General features: G+C 41.3%; 1 protein-coding gene across 1 annotated transcript; it reads right to left on the reverse strand.

The window, feature by feature from the left end:
- Positions 1 to 10,418: 10,418 nt before the first annotated feature.
- Positions 10,419 to 22,285, reverse strand: TMEM170B (transmembrane protein 170B). The gene is made up of 3 exons (XM_053396908.1): positions 21,576 to 22,285; positions 16,939 to 17,109; positions 10,419 to 14,561 (listed from the first exon to the last, which is right to left on the reverse strand). Exons 1-3 carry the CDS (start codon positions 21,850 to 21,852, stop codon positions 14,431 to 14,433), a joined length of 579 nt encoding a protein of 192 aa, XP_053252883.1. The 5' UTR covers positions 21,853 to 22,285; the 3' UTR covers positions 10,419 to 14,430.
- Positions 22,286 to 22,573: the final 288 nt, after the last annotated feature.

Raw genomic sequence — 22,573 nt, forward strand, 5'->3', positions numbered from 1 at the left:
CACCATTTACCTTCCCGCTGGAGTGGTACCTATTTATCTACTTGCACTTTGACGTGCTTTCGAACTGCTAGGTTGGCAGGAGCAGGGACCACACAACAGGAGTTCACCCCATTGCAGGGATTCGAACCGCTGCCCTTCTGATCGGCAAGCCCTAGGCTCAGTGGTTTAGACCACAGCGCCACCCACGTATGTGTACTATCGTGCAAATAATCCTTCAGCAACCATCTCTCAAGAAAGCTATTCAAATTATTGTTGTTCTATGGTGTCTGTTTCTGTGTGTTATATGCTTGCCATGAAAAAAGGATGATCCATTCCAAATCAGATTAAGATATTTATATGATTAGGGTTTTCTTGATGATTTATTCATTCTATTTTCCCCCATTGTAATGATGATGCAATATGACTGACTGTTTCCCCTTTCTGCCCAATTTCAGTTCCCAGCTTCCTAACAGAGGGATGGATTTCTTGGACCTTCAGTCATGCGGGTGGGGTATCTGACAAATCACCCCAGGCAAGACTTCTCTTCAACTCCTGTCTGATATTTTGTCTTATTGGTGAGCTGACCATAACCGACATCTGACTTGCTCCTGCCTGATGGTCAGTGTCTGGGCTGTGAGAGCTTGTGCTTGTGAAGCATCCTTGGCATATGACCAAGCAAGATGGTAAATCCAGCCATGTCCCCCATTAAGTAACATGTTTGTGACATGTTAAGATGGAAAGAGAAGGTCAGCTTTCAGTTCTTATTCTATAGTTGTCAGGAAAAGATCAACTAGTTTAACCCGGTCATGACCCATCTCCTGTTTGCAGGAAGTAATTGGACAGATAGTATTACAGGCATTCCTGCTTCCACACAGGTGTTGAGCCAGCTGCTGCTGCTGCTCCCCATCTGGCAAGGGGCTAGCAGACTGAAGTCTGAATCACTCATTACAGCAGTTGTAATACCTTAGGGGAAAAAGTTTGATATTTTCTCATCCTAGTAGAACAGCAGCAAGAACTGTGGCTTAGTATTGTGGCCAAATGACACATTATTACATCAGGGAGAGTCAATGGGGTGCCCTCCAGTTGCTGTGGGACAACATCTATCGTCCCTGACCAGTGGTCATGTTGGCTGGGATGACAGGAACTGGAGGCCCACACAGCTTGAGGACAACATGTTGGCTGTCCCTGCATTGAACACAGCCATGTATGGTATATATTTTATGTGTTTCCTTTTTCCATCTGAAAGCAGACTCTGATGTTTGACTCAAAGTTGTCCCTAGCAGCTGATATTCATATCTGGATAACCCTCTTGAGACTGTAGAAGCTCCAGAAAGATTTGCCCATAAAAAACCAGTACATTTAAGAAGAGGGCTCTGGGTTCTTGAACTCCCTTCTGTGCTATGTTTCCTTTCCATGGAGAAATCTTTCTTTCTTTCTTTCTTTCTTTCTTTCTCTTTCTTTCTTTCTTTCTTTCTTTCTTTCTTTCTTTCTTTTTATTTTTACACAGGGGCGCTTTCAACAAGGATTGAAATGGTGCAGAAACAGCAGAGCTCTGTAGTCCACAATATTTCTGATTGTGCAGACTTTGGGTCCCTCCAGATGGGAGATTTATTGCGGATGTATTTGTGACACAATCATACTGTATGAGTAGGGGATTTATTCTGCTTCAGTTTGTTCTGCAATGACGCCCCAATGTCACAACATTATTGCTGCCTGGCGAGACACCGCAAAAGCAGCACAAAAATAAGCCAGGACTTACTTTTGTGGTAATAAAATATTACAGGATTTCAGCAGAAAGTGGAAGGATATTTACAGATCGGAAACAAAGCAGTGTGACCGTACCAAAGCATCTGAAGGCACGAAGTGTATTGAAAGTAGGACAGTGTGTGACCATCCTGCTAGCATCGTGAGCACAAATCATCATGGATAAGCAATAAAAAGGGACGTATGGAGAGGTCCTAGCTCTCAATACTGAATTGATGCTTCTCTGGGAGTTCATTGGAAACAAGCCTCAATTGTGCCATGTCACAAGAGAAAACACCTGGAAAATCACTATTCCCCATTCAGATGGCCTCTGTGGGGGGGGGGGGTTGGATCCCATTTTTGTTGCACTTTAGTGCAAGAATACTCCTCAATTGGGCAATAAAGCAATAACATTAGGGAAGCATCACAGAACTAATAAAGCAAAATGTGTGAACAGTCCAGTATAAATCCACCATGAATACATTTTTATAGCACCAGTGATATGTTCCAGAATGCACCTGCAACCCCACCCACACCAAAAAACAACAACGTAACAGTGTGAAGGAAGTGCACTAGTTTCCAGTGGCATCAAAGTGGTTTTCAGTGGAAATGAACTAGTTTAACTGTGTGTGAGTTGTAACATCAAGCCTCACAGAACAAGGCTTGGGCAATAGCTACCTGTTTGAATACAGAATGTTCTGTGCATCTCATTGTCTTTCTTATCATCATTATTTAAAAAACCACTACATTAATATCCCACTGATGTTCTGAAGTGTACCCCAAAGCCTCATTCAGAGAAATGATCAAGAAAGTACATCTAGATCTTGCATTTCCCAACTACCAGCAAATGTTGTTCTGAAATTGATAGGGAGAGTCAGCCCTGTTCTTTTTGTTACTTGACAGCAGCAAGACCTTGCCAGATCGCCCTGGGCTTCCCTTGGAAGTTTCCACAGGAAACTTTAATGATGTTTACCGAACGGATTCTACAGGTCGTTCTGTCCAAAAAGTTAGGAGCAGGACTTCTGCAAGTGCATGTTTTTATCAGAGTTGTAAGGAAATAGGTCAAACTTCCAAATAATTTTTTTAAAAACCATCTGAGAAGAAACGTGAGTGGGAGCAGCAACAGAAAGATGTTGTGTGGAGCACTTCTGTTCTGAATACTCTATTCCGTTCCTCCTCACCATTTTCCATTCCTCATTCCTCCAAAGACAGCATCCTGCATCCAGTGAGAATGCTCAGTCCTCTGGGGGGGTCCCTCTGCTTAGTATCCCCCCCCCTATTTTTGTTCTTCAGCAAACCTGGAGGTTTCTCCAAGCCAGCAGATGCCTCTCATCTAGCATGCAGGCGGTGCTGCGTGGGCTGCATAAGTTTATGTACTAAGAGGAATTAAGAGTTTGCTACTGGTATATATAACCACCCAATTAGATATGATAAAATGAGATATGGCAATAAGCAGTGCTTTGTTTCTTTAAGAAAAGAAGGTGCCGGTACTCTGGGCAGTTGCCCTGGGTGCAAAATTTCCTCAGGGTCAGGAAAAACAATTACATGCAATTACATGTCTTACTGGAACTTCATTAAGATCTGGCCAGGCTTGCTGGGGTTGATGACAGCTGGAGACCAACATCTAGAGGGCACCTCACCAGTCCTGTCTAGCATCATCAAGAACTGCTTGGAGGACTTCTGCTGGCTGAGAGGTCAATGGCTCTAAGGAAGAGGACTCCCTCTAGTGGTGCTATACCTGTGGAGGTCCATGCTGGTCAGACCAGGACACTTACAGGTTTTTCACAGGCTGTTAAAGATTTCTATCGGTTCATTACTAATGGAACTTATTAGTCACTTTTACACAGTCTTTTGGGTGAAAAAGGAAGCAGCTGATAAGGGTGGGTGTTCCATCTGTTTCAATGACTCCTCTGGGCTTATTCCATTTTAATATCTGTCAAGAACCTGTTTATAGACTAAAACAGTGGGATGTAAACTGCAAAGCCCTTGAGGTATTTTGAGCAGGTAGGGTTTAATAAGAAAACACGTAAAGAAACAACAGAGTTATCCTAGGTGTGGAGAATAAGAACATATAGCTCAGTTGGTAGAGCATGGGTTGTGGGTTCGAGGCCCACAATGGGCAAAAGATTCCTGCATTGCATGGGGTTGGACTTGGTCCCTTCCAACTATCAGGTCAAAGACCCATCTAGCCTAGAATTCCATTCACACTTGTGGCTCCAAGAAGCTGAGACAGTGGCCACACCCCAGGAGCAGCTTTGACTGGCCAGCTAAATCAGGTGAGGGTAGCCAATGTGTCTCAAACCCTCAGTGAGTTAGGGACTTTCTCTGCATGTGAACACAGGCTCTGGAAGATTGAGCGGACGAAACCAATAGGGTCCAAGAAAGCTGGTCTCGTCAAGAGAGCTGCTGTAGAGGGAAGTGAGGGGCAGGTGGGGCTCTTCAACCTGGGAAGGTAGTCCATCTAGAAGGTAAACTCTGGTCCTAAACCTCCACTGCCTTGAGGGACATCTTCGGGAAAAGAAAAGGCTAAGGAGTAAACCCTACACAAATCTGGAGTGGAGTCCTTAAGACAGCTTGATGGCGCCTTGTACGACTCCATCCAGCAACTCTTGCAGCTAAGCTGGTGCCAAATATATTGCTCTGCTTTCCTCTGGACTACATCAGCTAGGCCGAGGGGGGTGGGAGGGGGGTCTTGTCATCTGGGCAGACCAGGACTCCCATGCACACTGCCCAGGCTTGTGTCCCAAAGTCACTACAGTGCTGCTAATGCAGCGGTTTGGCTTCATCCTTAGAGGTGCACCCCATTGCCTGTTGAGACAGACGGAGGCCGCCAAGAGCTGGATCAGGCCAGTGGTTCCTTTAATCCAGCATCCTGTTTTCATGGTAGCCAGCCAGGTACCTATGGGAAGCTAGAAAGCAGAACCTGAACCCAGCAGCACTTTCCCTACTTGCGAGTTGCAGCAGCTGGTATTCAGAGGCATACTGACTCTGACAAGAGAGGTAAAATCTAGTAGGGCTCTTCTGATGAAGACACAAAACTTGTTGAAAAAGATGAATCACATTCTGACCGAATCCTGTAGGAGCACTGTCACTACATAACATGCAAACTATTCAAATAAGCTATGAGATGAATAGAAAGTTCAGTGCCATGCATTTGATGAAAATGAAGAGGCAAAGTGCACCACCTAGTGACAGATCTCCTACCCTACAGAGCAAAATGCTTAGTTAAACTGATCAGTTGAAGCTAATAGGTCCTCATCATTTTTATTATTCAAATTGCCCACCAGGCATGTTATGTACCTTTGTGTAAAACATCTTAATAGTCAAATCAGTTTGTCATCTACACTGATGCTCTACTCAAATGTAGACTCTTCCACATAATTCCAGTAACCACTACTTATGCTACTGGAAAAGGATCCCTACATGCCAAATTGGCTGTCCAGCCTCTGTTTATGTGCTTTCATTGAAGGAGGGTCCCCACCTCCCACCATAGACTGCAGTGGTACCTCTGGTTACGAACACTTCTGGTTACAAACTCCGCTAACCCGAAAGTAGCTGCTCCTTGTTGTGAACTTTGCCCCAGGATGCGAATGGAAATTGAGCAGCAGAGGCGTGCGTGCAGCGGGAGCCCCCATTAGCGAAAGTGCACCTCAGGATAAGAACGGTTTCAGCTTAAGAACAGACCTCCGGAACAAATTAAGTTTGTAACCAGAGGTACCACTGTATTCCGAACAGGAAGAACTGCTTGACAGTGGGCCTTTATCCCAAAATTTAATCACAATCTGCTTCTATGCTATTTCCACCCTTTACTTTTAATCTTGCCTTCTGAATAGAGAACAAATCTGCTCCATCTTCTTGTTTCTTCCCTATTTTGAACCACTATCAAATCAGTGCCACTCACAAATGGCCATTTTGTTCCAGAAGTTGATGTAAAACTGGGAATTTGGTCTGTACAATTTTTTTGGGAACCATGTGATATATTGAATGAACTCTGCATGGAAAGAAAGAGCCAGTATCTCCAAGAATACCTCTCCCCACTGCGATAATGGTCCTAGATCAGCTAACAATCAAATAATGGACTGGCCAAGACATGGGTTGAGATTTTGTGTCATGGTACCTGCTTTATGGAACATTTCCCTCAGAGCTGAGGCCCTTGCTGGAAACATTTAGGTAGCAGGCAAAGACTTTTTGGGAAGATGACACATCCTTTTGTTCTTTTGTATGTGAATTGTCCTTGGCTATTTTTATTATTCATTGCATAGATTATTAAGGTGTAATATGAACTCCCCTTGAGCACCAATTATTAGAACTGTGTTTAAATGAAGTTAAAAGAATTTAACGTGTAATACTATAAGATTTTTCAAGAAAAGCAGCTTTAGGTCACCTGGCACACTATGCATTTAAATTACACACTTCCAAATCCTGGGAACTAGTTTGTTACGGGTGATAGGAACTATACCACTAGAAGGGGTAAATTACTATTCCCAGATTCTTCTGCGGGGTTGATTTAAATGTATGGTGTGCATATTGCTTGGGGGTGGGGTGGGTTCTCCACCTCCCCAGTCAATTTCAGGGAGTGAGCTTGGGGGACGGGTCCCACAGTACAAGCGAAGTCCTTGCACAGGGCTTCTGCTGATGGGTCTCCTTGGGTGAATCCTGCCTATCATAATGGAAAATACCAAAGCAGTTCCTTCAAAGTAAAAAAAGGAAACATTTCAATGGAAAACATTTATTGTTCAAGAAGTTATTTACAGGAAATTATTTACATGGTAGTTTGTACAGACTGAGAAATTTAAAAAGCTGCTTTTATAAAAAAATATACATTTACAACATATTATACACAAAAACGTTTTATCCCTTTTTCTTTAGAGCTAAACTATTATATAAAACATGCAATATACGACAACACATTAGGCAGCATATATCTTAAAAGGATAATGAAAACATTACCTTTGTACAATATAATATTCTACAGAATATGAACTTATAATTTAAAAATGATCCTTCCCATTTCAAGAGTTCTTACCTTTTGGTCTGACTCCACAATTCTCACCTGGGCAAACAAGCATAAAAGCCACATACTGCATGCACTTCAGTACACACCAGCACACCCATTCATTTCAATGAAGGAAACTGCTCCTTTCATGGATCAGACCCACACTATTTTATCTGTGTTTTACAAATGCAAATGAAGTTTCATTCATGTATGTTTTTCCAGTTGGAGCAGAAGAAAGGGAAACATCCTCATTCATTTCACTATTCCTAGACACACAGATTATTATTTTAACTGTTACCCCAGAAGTCACACTCTGTTTTTTGTGCGCTCATTTTTTGCCTGGAAGGGGGGGGGGGAGAAACAGGTAAAGCAGATTAGAAGCAGCCTCTTTAGTTGGGCCACATGCTGCAAACAAATTGTAAATGACAAATAGAAATTTCCACATTTCCTTGAGGCTCTCCATATATACAGCTAACGGACTGATGCTTATTTGACAGAACAATGTCTTAAAGAAATATCACTTCCTTATATCAAAATGTGTTCAGCATAGGTGACCAAGGCTTAAGTATCTTGTGGCATGTACATGTAGCAAATAAAGCACACACACTCCCAATGCCATTTCTACACAGAAGTGATGCAGGGATATAAAACAGCTGTATGTGCAACATATTTGCCTTCCCCAAACTTACATATTGTTCATTTGTCAACTTGCTAGTGCAAAATGTCAGTTAAATAAAGACTAAAGCTGTGCACACACATTACTGTTTATTCTGCATCAAGTGTGCTCCTACTGCTAGTTTTTGAAGCCACATTGCCCACAATCCTTATCTATCCTGTAGCTGATTAAGCAATGCTGTGCTTTGATACATTTCCGCCAAAACCAGCTTTGATCAGAGTACTTTCCATCAGCTACGGCAGGTGGTCCAGCCATGCCCTTATATGGACAGGGATAGCCTAGCTACTATCCTCAATGCTCTGGTAACTTCTAGGTTAGATTACTGCCATGTGTTATACTTGGGACTGCCTCTAATGATGGTTTGGAAACATCAGCTGGTGCAGAATTCAGCGGCCAAGTTGCTCACTATGGCAACATGATTTGAGCATATACCGCCAATCCTGGCCCAACTACACTGGCTGCCAATTAGTTTCCTAGCCCAATTCAAAGTGCTGGTTTTGACCTATAAAGCTCAGGACCACAATATCTCAAAGATCACCTCTCCTCTTATGAACCAACCCCAACCCTGCAATTATCATCCAAGGCCCTTCCTTGTGTGCCTCATTCATGAGAGGTCTAGAGGGTAGCAATTCAAGAATGGGCCTTTTCTGCAGTGGCTCCCCACTTGTGGAATGCTGTTCCCTGGGAGGCTTACCTCAGGGGTTTGCAAACTAAGGTCCACAGGCTGGATCCGGCCCAATTGCCTTCAGGATCTGGCCCACAGATGGTCTGTGGATCAACGTGGGCCGTGGGGATTCTGTTCATTTTTTTTATGCAACACCATTTTCCCCTGCACATTCCCCCCCCCAACAACAGCTATGGACTTGTCCTGCGGCCCGCCAAGGGCTACCAGACTGTGGCCACCACCCTGCCTGTGGGAGCTCTGGGGAAAGAATGCGAGGAGCCACCGCCGCACTACAAGCGCACCACCCGGTGAGCTCCAGCCCTGCGGGACGGGCTGGGGGCGCAGTGAAGAGGTGAAACTGGAGGGCAGCTGGGCGTCCCGGACTGGAGGGTCAGCTCCCAGTGGACCTGAGCACAGCCTGCTGTCAGAGGCAGCGCCCGGCGAGAGTCATTGAGGCCAAAGCGCCGGGGAAGGGCTCCTGCTTCCCCTTCCTGGGAGAGGGGGAAAGGGCCAGGGGTGCTCAGATCACGGGTCTGGGAAGGTAAGCGCAGTGGCTGGGGAGGAGGACTACTTGCCCCCCTCGCCTCTTTTTCCAGCTCCCCCCCATGACGCTTCTCTGGCCTGCCACAAGGTCTGAGGGACAGTGGACTGGCCCGCGGCTAAATAAATTTGCCGACGCCTGGCTCACCTTCGTTATATATCTTTAGGCACCAAGCAAAAACATTCCTCTTCTCCCAGGCCTTTGGCTAACTAAACAATCTATGGCCTTTAAAACTTTGGGGGAGTGGGGTTACTGTTTTTGTTTGTTACAATACTTTTTGTGTTTTTATATTGTAAACTGCCCTGTGATTTTCAGATGAAGGGAAATACAGAAATTTTCTATGAACAAACATTTTTCTTCCATGACTGAATCACTAACTCAGCAGCTTATAATGCACAGAATGGTATTTTCTCCTCACACTGCAAACATTTATTGCAGTTGTGTGTGTGTGTGGGGGGGAAATCACTTGATCATTGTGTTGAGCAATCACATACAGAGCAGGGAGGATTTTAAAGCAGCTTATAACCAGAATGTCATTTCATGTGCAGAGGCTATATGATTAGCCTATAATTTTCAGTGCCATATGGAATTGAACAGGTGTCTATGATGCACCTGACCAACAATTTCTGGTATCATTTAGAACCTCTCAGAGAAAGCTACAAGGTTTTCATTCCTTTCTCTCCAAAACAAGAACTTCTCCCCCTATTAGGCAAATTTAAGGGTCTGAGAAGAGAATTGTTCATAAGCATCATGGAGCAAAGTGGCAAATTCATGCTCTTGTAAACGAAAGGGCAAAAACTACAAAAGAAAGCCGTATATGAAAACATTTAGTAGCAATTGTCAGACATATGATCCAGAATGCCTTCAGCATTGCCAATGATCACTTTAGAAACATCTTAGCAAAAACTCAAAATAAAAGAGTTGGCCTCAGACAGGTAATGTCCCCATTTCAAACTTCAATAATTTTATATTAACTTAAAATAAGTTTTAACTTTAAACTGTGTTCATCAAACCTATGTGGTGGTTTCTCAAATGTGTCCGGACACTTTTCTCTCACAAATTTTTGAAGTAAATGTACCAATCTGATTTGCATAGAATAAGGAAGAAAACCTGCAGTTTGTTATATGTTGCGAGCTTTCTCCAGCTTGCCCCACATTCTTATATCTCCAGCTTTTGTAGTAGACAGAAAATTAACTATTTCACATATTTTTTGCTTGTTACCTCTTCACTTGTTCACCTTCATTAATCTGAATGGAAGAGGAATGCACTTGCCTCAGGAGCCATAAAAAGCCATTTTTTCCAATATTGTGGCCCCTATTCATTGTCTCTGCACCTTCAGTCACAACTGAGTGCTAGTTTGGAAAACCTGGAGTTCTATGAAGCATTTTCTTCAGAACCAGTTTGTGTCTGATGTTTGATTGGGAGCACAAGTACAGAACATGCAGTTTTAAGGCTGCAATCTAGTCAAGCTCATAAGGAAAGAACCATATAGCATTGAGGCTTCAAAATCTCTCAACTACCCACAGTAGCAGTAAACATGAGGCCTGAAGTAGCATCATATTTTTGAGGAGAAGAAGTTGTATGTGCTTGTTGGATCTGGATCCATATTTCTCTTATTTGCTATAGGGTTGAAATCAATGTGTCTACTCTAAGCATGACTAAGTCTGGATGTAACCCATTGTGTGCAATTATGCAAGAATTTGGATAAAATGCTTAAAAACAATGCCTTAAAATATTAGGCTTAAACGTATTTGGGTGGGGGGTAGGCTTAAGAAAATTGACTTATCCATGCAAATGGATAATAAACTTCAAACATAACTAATTTTAAAAATCCGTTTAATTATACCGAGAGCTGGTTGCTTGGTTATACTACAATACAACAAAAATATGCAAGCTTCAAGTAAAAATAAGTTTATCATACTGAAACAAAATATAGCAAAGTGCAAAACTGAAGAGGAAACACTACTGCTTTCCTCAGATTTAATCAAGAAAAATATATTTAAAATGCTATATTACAGATAAATACAATGAATACTTAACCACCTCTTTGGTCCATATGTTCATAAATTAAGCCAACATAATGTTACCTGTGGTTTTGAATAATGAAAAGTTTTCTAAAATGTCATTGCTAAATATGTTAAGAGATCAGTTCATGAAATTTAAGCTGCCTTAAAAATAAAAAACCTGCAGATTATCTGGAATTAAAAAAACAACAATGAAATTTTCAACTGCTCTCAAACAGTAATTCAGTTCATGGTCAAATACTGGTATTGCATAAGCTTTACACTGGATTCTTTTTAGAATGCTTCTAAGTAGAATGTTCAATCACTTCCTCAGATAAATTTTTGAATATTGGTGTAGATTTCCTTCATTTCCTGTAGCAGCTGAAGGTATTATTTTAATTCTATTCATACAAAGGGCATTTCACCCTTAAGTAAAGCACACCACTCTAAACTTGCATGAAAGAAGAAACCCACCCTTTTTAGCATATGAAAAAATGGCCCTAGTAACATTACTCCTTACACATTACTTTCAAAACCGAATACAGAATATTGCTATCAGAAACTTTCATTTGTTATTTCATTGTTTTTTAAAATATAAATTGGTTTTAAAATGCAATAAACAACTAACTCTGCAATCACTTCAAAATACAAATGTTATGTATTCTATTCAAAGGCATAGTGCCATACTTATCCTTGGCTAAAGCACATCCTTTTAGTATTCATTACCAAACAGAGACTGAAAGAGAAGATTTTATTTACCATTTTTGATAGAAAAAGAGTCATTTTATACATTGATCTACCGTAAAACACAACTCATTAGCTGAGTTCAACGAGTCATGATCCAAGATTGCTTCCTGTTACAAAGCGGTTCTGGGCAGACCCTTTTCTAGATGGCCACTCAGAACCTGCTGTATTGTTGCTGCCCAATGAACGTGTTGCAATATTTAACAAAGTGCATATCTAGCCTTTAAGTTATTCCTAACCTAACCTTAATACTGATGGGATTTGTTTCTCATGAAAAGTGTAAGTTTTGTCAGAATGAGGCAACCACAAACAACATAGGAAGCATCTGAGCCTCCAGTACAGAAATACATTTCTTCATATAGCCCTAAAGTCAATCGACTTAGAAATTTACATATATAGTCTTCATAACTACTTCAGTACTGGGGCCTGAGAAGTGTTTGCTTTGCAGCTTCATTACACCACTACACATAACACTAGACATCAGACAACTTCACATACAACATTCACAACAGTATCACATACAGCATGTTCTGATGCTCAATAAAATATGAAACCAATATGGAGTTTTATAACTCCAAAGGCTTGAAGATACAGTGCTTAATATTTAAGTCAATAAAAATTATAATTAAAAAACAAAAACTTTTCTGCATTGACTTGAACTGGGGCAGGTAGCACTAGTGATGTCTCCAAGTTTTTTCCTATTTTTCATTTTAACACCACTACCACAAGCTATCATCAAATGCAAGCTAATGGCAGAGACAAAACAGGAGTAAGTTGACAATGGACTAGAAAATCCCTTCTAACATATACTCAAGGCACTATAAATTAAAATAGCATTTTATACTAGTGTAGGTTTAGAATGTGCCTTGGCATTTAAATTAAATTACCTGAAACAAAGAACAAAATATATCAATGTTTCTTTAAATACCTCCTAGTATTAATGCTATTTCCTTTCCCCTATGACTTTGATTTAGAGTCTTGGGTGAGCACAAAGCTTCCATCTTTCGGTATGGCAAACAAAAGTCTGCAATAACACAACCGTGAAGAAGCTCCAGTTATACATAGGTCCTTGTAGGATAGCAGCCTATCACTACAACTATAAGAATGAAGATATAATAATAATGAATGTCTTAAGTGTTATCTCTAGACCAAAGTAGGCAAAATAGCCTCTAGTGATAATTTATTAGTATATACAACTACAAATTGTGATTTTGCCACAATATTTAGAAAGGTTGTGGAACAAAGCACTGTGCTGTCAAAGTGTTATTGCTGCAGTTATGATTTCTGTAGGCATTAACTTCTGCTGTCATGACAACCTGTGGTCATACACCCAGAAGGAAGGTAGAGACATGTACAGACTGCCAATTTTCAACAGAAAACTAAAGGCTAATTCACACATTGCACTCTGAGTGAAGGAATACATAGAATCAAGCCCTACTACCACCTGTATTAGAGCAGCCAAAAGTAGTAGAAAAGGCAATGTCAGCTAAAGTCGTCCTCTCTTACTGCATATGCCTTGTTTTTCCCAAGTTCCCAGCAAAGGGATTCTTGGCTACTGCCACTCTACTTAGAGAAGAGCACCAGCAGCAGAGTGACCGAGGTGCTGTTGAAAAAGGTGCAGTGGTTGAGCAGCGACAATATCTAGCAATTTCTGGTAAATGCAGAATTGGGTTCTCCAGCCACTGCCACCTGTACTGGTTTCCAGAAGTAGGGAGCCTGCTCCCTTCTTTCAGCTCCTAATACAGGCAACTTTGTGCATGCTGATTACATGTGCATACTCACTGAAAGGACAGTGTGTGAATCAGCCCAAAGATACAATTAATTCACTCCTTCCCAATACTTACATTTAGATAGTGTCTTGTAGTTTCTCTCTATTCACTTTATAACATGTTACAGTAAAGACATTACAGTCACATCACCGCTGCTGCTCTTGCTAAAACAACACACACAGAACAGGTCTACTGGAAGCTAAGCATATGAAAGTCACATATAATCATCCCCAAATTATCTCAAGGTTGGGAAATAGGAAGATTTTAAATTCTCTCCCTTTTGATACTGATATAATCTACTAGAATAAACATTTGTTCAGAATCCTGGCATAATCACATAGAAAAACTGCATTTTTATTTCCCCATCTATCTTTGACTTACTGGATAAGACCATACTGTAAACACATACTTTTCAAGACTTGTGGCTCCTCCTGGTCTTAAAATAGCGTTACTGAATGTTTCAACAATCAAGGTCAAAGCAAATATATTTTCGGAATAATGTACGATTCCTTTTGTAACCTTTTTTAGTCATCTGACCCATACAGCCTTTGTTCCAATCCATGACCATGAATTTGGGACATACCATAACTTGATAAAATAGCAAAAGCAAAACATAATGTTACTGAAAGGCTGCTTCTAGTGAATGTGACATATCCTAATTAAATCCTTTCATAAGGAGCTCCTATATTGGATCAATCACATTCATGTCCTTACCAGACTGTTGTTTCAGTCACTAAATCCCAGCAATGCTAATAAATTCAATACTCAAGCAGCTTTCTCCTCCACAGGCTTGATAAATTTCTGCATTGAGATGGAGTTAGTTATTACAATAATAAACAAGTGCCTTGTTTGTATACCTGAAATTTTTTTGAACTATGTTTGCTGCACTCAAATACTACACATTTAAATGGTCACACTATCAATATTTTTTAAAAAACAAAAACAAATCAACTTTGCATTTGGCACATTTAGGATCCATTCTTCAGAAATGCCTATGTATTTTCCCCAATACTGTTACAAACAATGATCACATCACCATTTGCCCGATTAGCAGCTTCACAAGGTGCTTTATCTTGCAGCTTCTCCTAAATTGATCACACCTTGCCTGTGACAGAGGCACATTAGGTGCAGTGCAGTAGTGTGTCATTTTTGGACTCTAGAGGGAACTCCTTTCTAAAAGGGCGGAACCTCTAGGTTTGAAGTCTACATACCAAATATTTCCCCTTGCAATTCAAATCCAGCAGCTACTGGAACAACTTCTGGGAAGCTTCACTGCAGATCATTTCCTTTTAGAAACCAAGTTTTCACAGAAGTTTCAAAGTGTAGCAAGAATTCTCGAGAAGGATATAATTAGTGTCAGTACAGTCTGGCCAATTCCAAACACCAGTGCTTGTAAAGGAGCCATGCTTTTTCCAGCTACTCTGAAAATTCCAGCTACTGCTGCACCTAGAGAATCACAAGGAAGGGGAGAAATATGAAGTTACCACAAAAAAATAGTAAAAGGTTTGCATTTTAAAACATTTTCAGACCAAAATTTTCAAATGTTACTTTTTAATTACATTCGGCCTGGTCCCGCTAATATGAAGGACTTGTAAGTCCCATTGAACTGAATGGGAGGTTATGTTTAACTCTCACATTCAAATTAATGGGTCTTGAAAGTGCTTATCTTTAGCTAGATTGTGTCCAATATTTTGTTGTAAGCCTGACAACGGGGCTATATAAATGCCACAGATTAATAATAATCAAATAAAACAGTAGTTTACATGCCCTATCCAAATGCTAGTATTTGCAAGGCTAACACACTGTGAAGCTTTAAGTTAGTCAATAATGTGTTGGACTTTGTTGTTCTCCCTGAACTTTCCTAAGAGAGAACCCACTTCTACAATGAACATTGATGGTGCAGTATCAATAAATTTATTTAAAAAATTAAAAAATTGTCCAGTAGCACCTTAGAGACCAACTAAGTTTGCTCTGGGTATAAGTTTTCGTGTGCATGCACACTTCTTCGGATGCATGCACACAAAAACTTATACCCAGAACAAACTTGGTCTCTAAGGTGCTACTGGACAATTTTTTAAATTTTTTTTTATTTCGACTGCGTCAGACCAACAAGGCTACCTACCTGAATAAATTTATATATACCCTGAACCACCAGAAACAGACATTAATCCCCTTGCAGTGGAGGTAAAACACAGCCATCATGGTTAGTAGCCGTTGATCACATCCTCCTCCTCAAAATGTATTCTAACTAGAGATGGGAATGTCATGGGGAGGGGGGGAACCCCCAGGAAATTATATCTTTTTTCCTCCTGTTTTTTCTTCCAGATGACACTTTGGGTTTGAAAGGGAAAAAAGGAAGAACAACATTTGGTGGGACAACACCAGAGGGGAAAACTACAGAATATATTTTAATTTTATAGTAAGTGAAATGACAAGGGTGTTTTTCACTCAACACATGCATGAAAATTTTTATGCAAGACATTAGAGAATGCTAATTTGTGTATACTGTAGTCATATACCACATTCAAATCCAAGATGTGTTTCTGCACCTAGGGTTCAGTATTTTCAGTGTTGTATAAAGTTACGCTTTGTATTTAAATATGCTGCTATCCTTTAATATTGAGACTAAATGGAAGTTTCTGTCCAAATGACATACAATTGTTTTAGCAAACAAAAGAGTGTTTCTGTTTTCAACTCCCTGCACCCTTCCCAAACAGGAAAAAAAACTATTATATATTTGCATAGTATAAGGTGCAGCTCTAATATTGGGTAAATTTTACATTTTATTTGTAAAAATGGAATGTCTTTATACTTTCTAGTCCAATTCTTTGTGTGCTTACCAGGGAGTAAAGTCCGGTAAACGTAAACATACTCTGCAACTGCCATAAATATGCCAAGTTTTACAACGGTAACTAAGTTAAAAATGATGCATTTTATATTGTTTAAAAAGTAAATTAACTTTGTTTGATAATATATTCCAATTTTCTCCAACATTCCGCCCCCCTTCAAATGTATGCCTTTTTCTCCAGGTTTCAACATTTCTGGAAATTTTAGATCTTTAATTCTGTCGAACATTAAGCACTCACATAATGTTAGACCATGGTTTGTTTAACAAACCAGGAGCCAACAAGAAATTGATCTGCAGATGACCAAACAAACTATGATTTGATTTGTGAAAGCTTTGTTGTTTTCCAGAGGCTCTTGTCTCAAGCCTTTTGTAACTTAATGGGAGTCTGAGCTGGGTGGCCAATCAAATCATAGGTTGAGAAGGATTTAGGTAACACCAAGCCATAGTTAAGACAAACAAAAGATCGTAAGTGAACTTAAGCCATGCCTTAGAACAGAATTAGTTGGCAATTAACAAGCTATAGTTAACCTCCTAAGTTCAGGGTTCAAAGAATCAAACAAAACATGATTTAAATAAATCACAATTTCATAAACCTGGTTAGCATTATGTGCTAACCAGGACTTAAGTTTCCACAGCTATCTGTTAACAAGCTCCAAACAACATCTGAGAGAGGAGTTAAGTGCTGCAGATTTAAAAAGCTTGTTTCAGAATATCACCCTGCCCCACCCTGGGATGAAGGAGTGACACTACTACTGGGAGGCTGGCTCTGTGGTGGCATCCTGCTTCTCTTTCTCCTAAAGCTGAGAAATATGAAAAATCATGGCTGCCAATTTTATATGGCCCTTCCCTCAGCCACTGAACAACCCCAACAGCTGTAAGCCTCACAGAACTCCAGTGTAATGAACCAAAAATCATTTACTACAATAGCTTAAAAATAATCTTCAAAAAGAAGTACTTGAACATTTTAAGACTTACTGGTTATCATAGCTCCAGTTACAGAACCCAGAAATCCAATGCTGACTGCAATGATAGAGATTACTCTCCCTTGTCTATGCCTCTGCAGCATCACAAACATTAAAACTCCTGCAGCACCGTGGACAAAGAGAGAGGAGAAGAGAGCCCAGAGGAAAACCCAGTACCACATTTCTGGAAGAAAGCAATCAAAGAGCGGGTTAACGTTTGAGAAAAAAATGATTAAATCAAAGAGAAAAAAATCCTTGCATATTTTGAGGAATTATAGAGAGATACAAAAGCATGCACAGACAGAATACTTATTTAATAACTTTATTCTTCTTTCTATAATGCTGTCCACTGCCCATTTCTCTGCACACTTAAGGTCCCCCTATTAACAAACTATTTTGAGCAAATTTAAAACGCTCCAATTTTGTAATCCATGTTATACTTATAAACAATTTCTGACAGCTAGCCAAAACAAATTACCTTAGAGGGAGCAATAAGTAAATACTAATCCCTTCTGAAATTTTACTGGTCGTTCACCTTTAAACATGTCAGCATCTCTAAAAGTAGCAAGCTGCCAAACTAAGGGTTTTTTTTCCTGATGTTGCCAAAAATATTTAAGTTATGAATACATTGCTTCCAATTGTTATCAAAGTGGAAACAATATTTAAACCCTGAAGAATGGATGAATGCTACATAGCAGCTATTCAGACCAACTTGAAATTGTGAGGAAATTCCAACAATAGTTTTTATCACTGAATGTCCTAAATAACCAAATTTATCTTTCTAGGACATATTGTACACATGCTGGATAAAAATAGATTTTGTTCTTTAGTGTTAAATGCAACTAGCACTGAGAAAAAGTGTCAAAGTTGTGAAACAATGAAAGCAGAAACTAGCTAATTGAGGGAGAACTGATTCTGAAGCAGTGCATGCTCTCAAAAGGAGACAGAATTAGCTGTATAAAAGGCAGAAATCTTTCACCAAAGGAAACAATTCATAAAACTATGTATTGCATCACACAGAGACTTAAGTTAGCCAAAGGCTGCTTTAACAAAACTTACTTCAGATCACACAGATAGCTCTCAAATTTAAGTATTATATTATACTGCATGTATCAATTTCTATTCCATTATGAACTGCCCTGAGGTCTGTAGATGAAGGGTGGTCTACAAATAATAATAATAGTTTATACTATGTCTGGTTTATTTAAAAGTAGTCTAAATATATCCCTCATATCTCTTCATTCAAAGAACCTTGAAAAACAAATAATGTAAAACACACCAAACAAAAACAACATACTTGCTGAATACTTCCTTGGCAATCAGGCAGGGAAACTTTCCGAAAATTTGGTTCCCCACCCCTCTCTTTTAGTTGTTTAGAATACAATTAACTAACAGATAAAATGTAAACTAGCACTAAAAATTTGCAGTTATTTCCAAGAGAGAACCATGGAGGGTTAGCTAGAAGTACTGTATATCAAAACTGTTAACAAGTGTTCACCTTTGTGAGCTGGAGCCATAGAAGCTGAAATCCTCAGGTCCCAAGACCCAGTGTGGTATAGTGGTCAGAGTTTTGGACTAGGGCCGGTGAGACCAGAATTCAAATATGCAATCAGCCATGAAACTCACTGGGTCACCTTGGGCCAGTTACTGTCTCTCAGCTAACTTACCCCATAGGGTTGTTGGGGGAATTAAATGATGAGGAGAATCATGTACACCACCTTGAACTTCTTGAGAAAAATGCTGGGATACAAATGCAATAAGTAAGTAATGGTGAATCATGAGATTTAATTTAGAAATTAAATGGTACCCAGTGAATCCTTTATAATCCTGACCAAGTTGCAGGCTGCTGTGGCTGCAGCATGCACTGCCAGTCTTCATATGTCCAGACTAGTTGATTGGGCAAGAAAATAGAAGACAATTTCCAATACAGTATTTGCATGTTGACAGGAACAAAGAGTCTTTTGGCATCTTAAAGCTAAAAAAAATATTATAACGTAAGATTTTGTGAACTAGCGTCCACATATCAAATGGAATGGAAAATGAGAGTCAGGATGGAAGTATGCACTAGGGCAAAGAACATGTGAAGTTCATATATATGCTAATCAAATCTAAACTGGCTACAGACACACAAAAGAGATATTAGAACTGTAGTGGAAAGCTCAGTCTGTGTGCCAAGGTAGGAAAACAGGACAATTCATCAAAATAAATTAATATTGAAATAAGTATGTTGCGTACCATTTATGAACAGACAATATAATGCTATTTTATTTAATAAAGTGTATACATTGTTTCCTAGATAGAAGACTTCTAAGTAGTTTAAAGAAAAAAACCAAAACCTTCATTAAAAAATGATAAAGGCAAAAAAAATATAAATTAACATGTTTAAAAATATTAATAAAACCAGTAATTTTAAAATAATATACATTAAAAAATTACATGTTTGGGTAGGTTTGCTGAAGCAAAAAGTTTTCAGCAGGCACCAAAAACAATAGTGAAATGCCTAATATAAATGAACAGGGAGTTCCAAAGACTATGCACTGCCTGATGTTGTAGTAAGTAGCGTACTGTACCAGTAAAAAGAATGACGCATTTTGGTTGTATACACACTTTCACCTGAACACCACATCTAATCCATTGTTTATTGATCAGGGCCACTGTATTCTGTGAAATAGTGCTAGAATCAGGTATCCAATACTCATGTTTGCTAGTTTCCATAAGTGAACCTTCTTTTTACTAAGAAAAATGCTTCAGATATGATTTATTATGCAGGCAAATAAATATCTGTGTCCGATGGAGTGCTGAGTAGCTAGATGCATAAAACTTATACAGCACTTTTACTAAGTGCTCAAAGAGCTTCACATAAATTAGATCAGTAATCATCCTAACTGCACTACCAGAAAGACTAGTATGATTACAGATGGGGAGCTCAATCTGAGAATGTAAGAACAGCCCTGGTGGATAAGACCATGAATCACATTACTGTGAGCATCCCAATCAGATGCTTTCAAAAAGCCTACAAAGAGGGAATGAGGGCCACAAGCTCTTCTTCACGGTTTGTGGCAGTCGGAGGCATCCTGCCTCTGAACCCTGAGGTTCCACATTTAAATATCATTGCTCATTGTTGATGGACCTATCCTCCAGAAATCTGCCTAATCCCTTTGGCCAGTGGCCATTAACACATCTTGTGGCAGTGAGTTTCATTTAATTATGCACTGCATCCATCAATCTACAACTCTAAAGGGTTCCCATTCTGTACACCTTCGACCATGCCATCCACATAGCCTTTTACACTGCAGAATTTAGAAGAGAAAATTGTTTATATGGTTCTCTCTATGCATGTGCAAAGACACTAGGTAAAATCACTTAGGTTTACAGTTTGGGGATCATAGCCAACTCTGTACAAGCTGACTTCTGCTCACACAGAATCTCCTATGCTTTCCCCACTCCTTAAATCTGGAACAGATTTTGAGGGTGCACTGGGAGCTGAAGGACAGAAGAGGAAGCCCCACCATGCAGGTTAGAGTTTGTTCTGCTTGTGTAGCAGCAGTGAATGCAATTCTTAGCCTAGAACTGTGCACACTTCTTTTGAAGTCAGTCCCATTTAACAAAATAGGATTTACTTCTGAGTCAACAGAAAAGTTTACTACCAAGCAAGGCTTGGTAGTTACTGTGCAAGGCAGTGTTTCTTTACAAGATAAAGAGCAAATGTTCATGCTCTTCTAACTTCATAATTTTAACTGAACACATTAGACAGTCTGGGTACTTGGAGGGCATGAAATAGAAGCAAAAAATGTAGCATTTCTAGATGAAGAAGCATAGCAAAAGGAATGTCACCAAATTGACATTAAGCAATTAATGATTAAATCAGCATACATTTTAATATGAATTAAACAATAGTTGTGAAGAAATATATATTTATATTTTTGATGACACATACATGCACTGGAATCTTAAAACAGGCTTTCACTTGCTGTGTAACAAAGCAGGTTGTACACATCTTCGAAAGCTATGCTTGTCAACTAGAGTTTAAGTGCTTGTATTAAAAATAATGTATATTTTTATGAAGTCTGTTGCTTCACTAATGGGGGGGGGAGAGAGAAAGGAAATACATTTTTAAGTGCCCCAAAAGTTTTTAAATTAAGGCAACATTTAGTTGATCAGACAGCATAAGCCCTGTACCTGTTTGGTATGAGGTCCTGCAGGAAATACTGGGATCTGATGCCACAGATCTGAACAGCAGCATTTTTTTCAAAAAAGGCCCAGGGACATCCCAGCAAGGAACACAGGAAGACAGGTTCACAGTCAAGTCCCTTTGGTTATCGGAGCACCCCATAGATCCGCAGCTACTCTGACCTCCAGCCTGCGTATTAAGCTCTAACTTAATGCCATCCCTTACTCTCCATTTATGATGCCACACACGTTTTAACCTGCCCTTTTGAACCAGAAGCCACTTTACATCCACACGTTCCCTGGTACCATTTTCTCTGCCCTGCTCGAGTGTGTCCCCCCCCCCAAGCCTCTGGCGACACCTGGGATGGGAGTGCCTGGAACGTCTCCTCTCCCTCCGACACAGAACACAGGCCGCTTTTCAAACCTCGCCCGCCCCAGCCTCCGAACGCCTCCCCCGCCCGCCCTGCGCCCGGCCGTTACCGGTGAGGTGCCGGAGCGAGGTGCCGTGCGCCCACAGACTCAGCACCTGCTGGACCGACAGGTTGATCATGCTGCTGTCCCCCGCCTCCGCCTTCATCCCCGCCGCGCTGGTGGAGGAGGCGGCGGCCTGGCCGGCTCCGTCGTCGCTGGGCCGCCTCCCGGCGAGTCGCGGCTGGCTCCGCCACCAGTCTCGGAGAAGGCGAGGCCGGGCTCCCGAGGGGACGCTGCGGGCCGAAGGGGCGCGGATGGGGTGGGCTCCCCGCGGCGGGGGAGACATCGAGGACGGCAGAGGGACGAGCCAGGAGGCGGCGGCGGCCCTCGCTCTCCGCTTCTCCAGCGGCGGGACGCGCGCCGAGGCCTCCCTCAGGGCTGGCAGGTGCGGAGAGCCCCGCGGTTTGGGGCCGACGGGAGGAAAGGAGACGGAGGCAGTTGCCGGGCGGCGGCAGCAGCAACGGCCATCACCGCCCCCTTCCGAAGCCGCCTTCTCATGGCCTCCTCAGCTGCGAGGGGAGCGCGAGAGGGGGAGGCACCCGCGCGAGGCGCCAACGGGCAGCAACCGCCTCTTTTCCCCCCCCTCACAGGCCGGACGGCCGACCAACGGCTACTCGGCGCGTGCTTGAGCACGAGGCCCCACCTCCAGCCAGCCTCCCCCGCCCGACGGGACACGTGCGCGCGCGCGCGCCACCTTCAGCGAAACAGCGTGCGAGAGAGAGACGGCTCCTCCTCTCCCCAACCAGGCGAGTAGGACGCACGAGTACCAGCCAATGAGGGAAAGAGGGCGAGCTGACGTTAGTCGGGCGGGGCTATTCGTTATATAGTCAGTTGGGGGCGGGGTTTCGGAGGGGGGAGGGGGCAGAGACGCAACCGGTCTCAGGTTTCCTCTCAGGCGCTGTTATCTATAAGCCGCGGTGTTACCTGTCATCACCGCTCGGAGCAGCCGCCGTTTCCAGTTTTAACATTTCGCCTGCCTGCCGTTTGATTTACCCTGACGCGAATCT

The sequence above is a fragment of the Podarcis raffonei genome, chromosome 7 (genome assembly GCF_027172205.1).
Source record: "Podarcis raffonei isolate rPodRaf1 chromosome 7, rPodRaf1.pri, whole genome shotgun sequence".
Taxonomy (NCBI): Eukaryota; Metazoa; Chordata; class Lepidosauria; order Squamata; family Lacertidae; genus Podarcis; species Podarcis raffonei.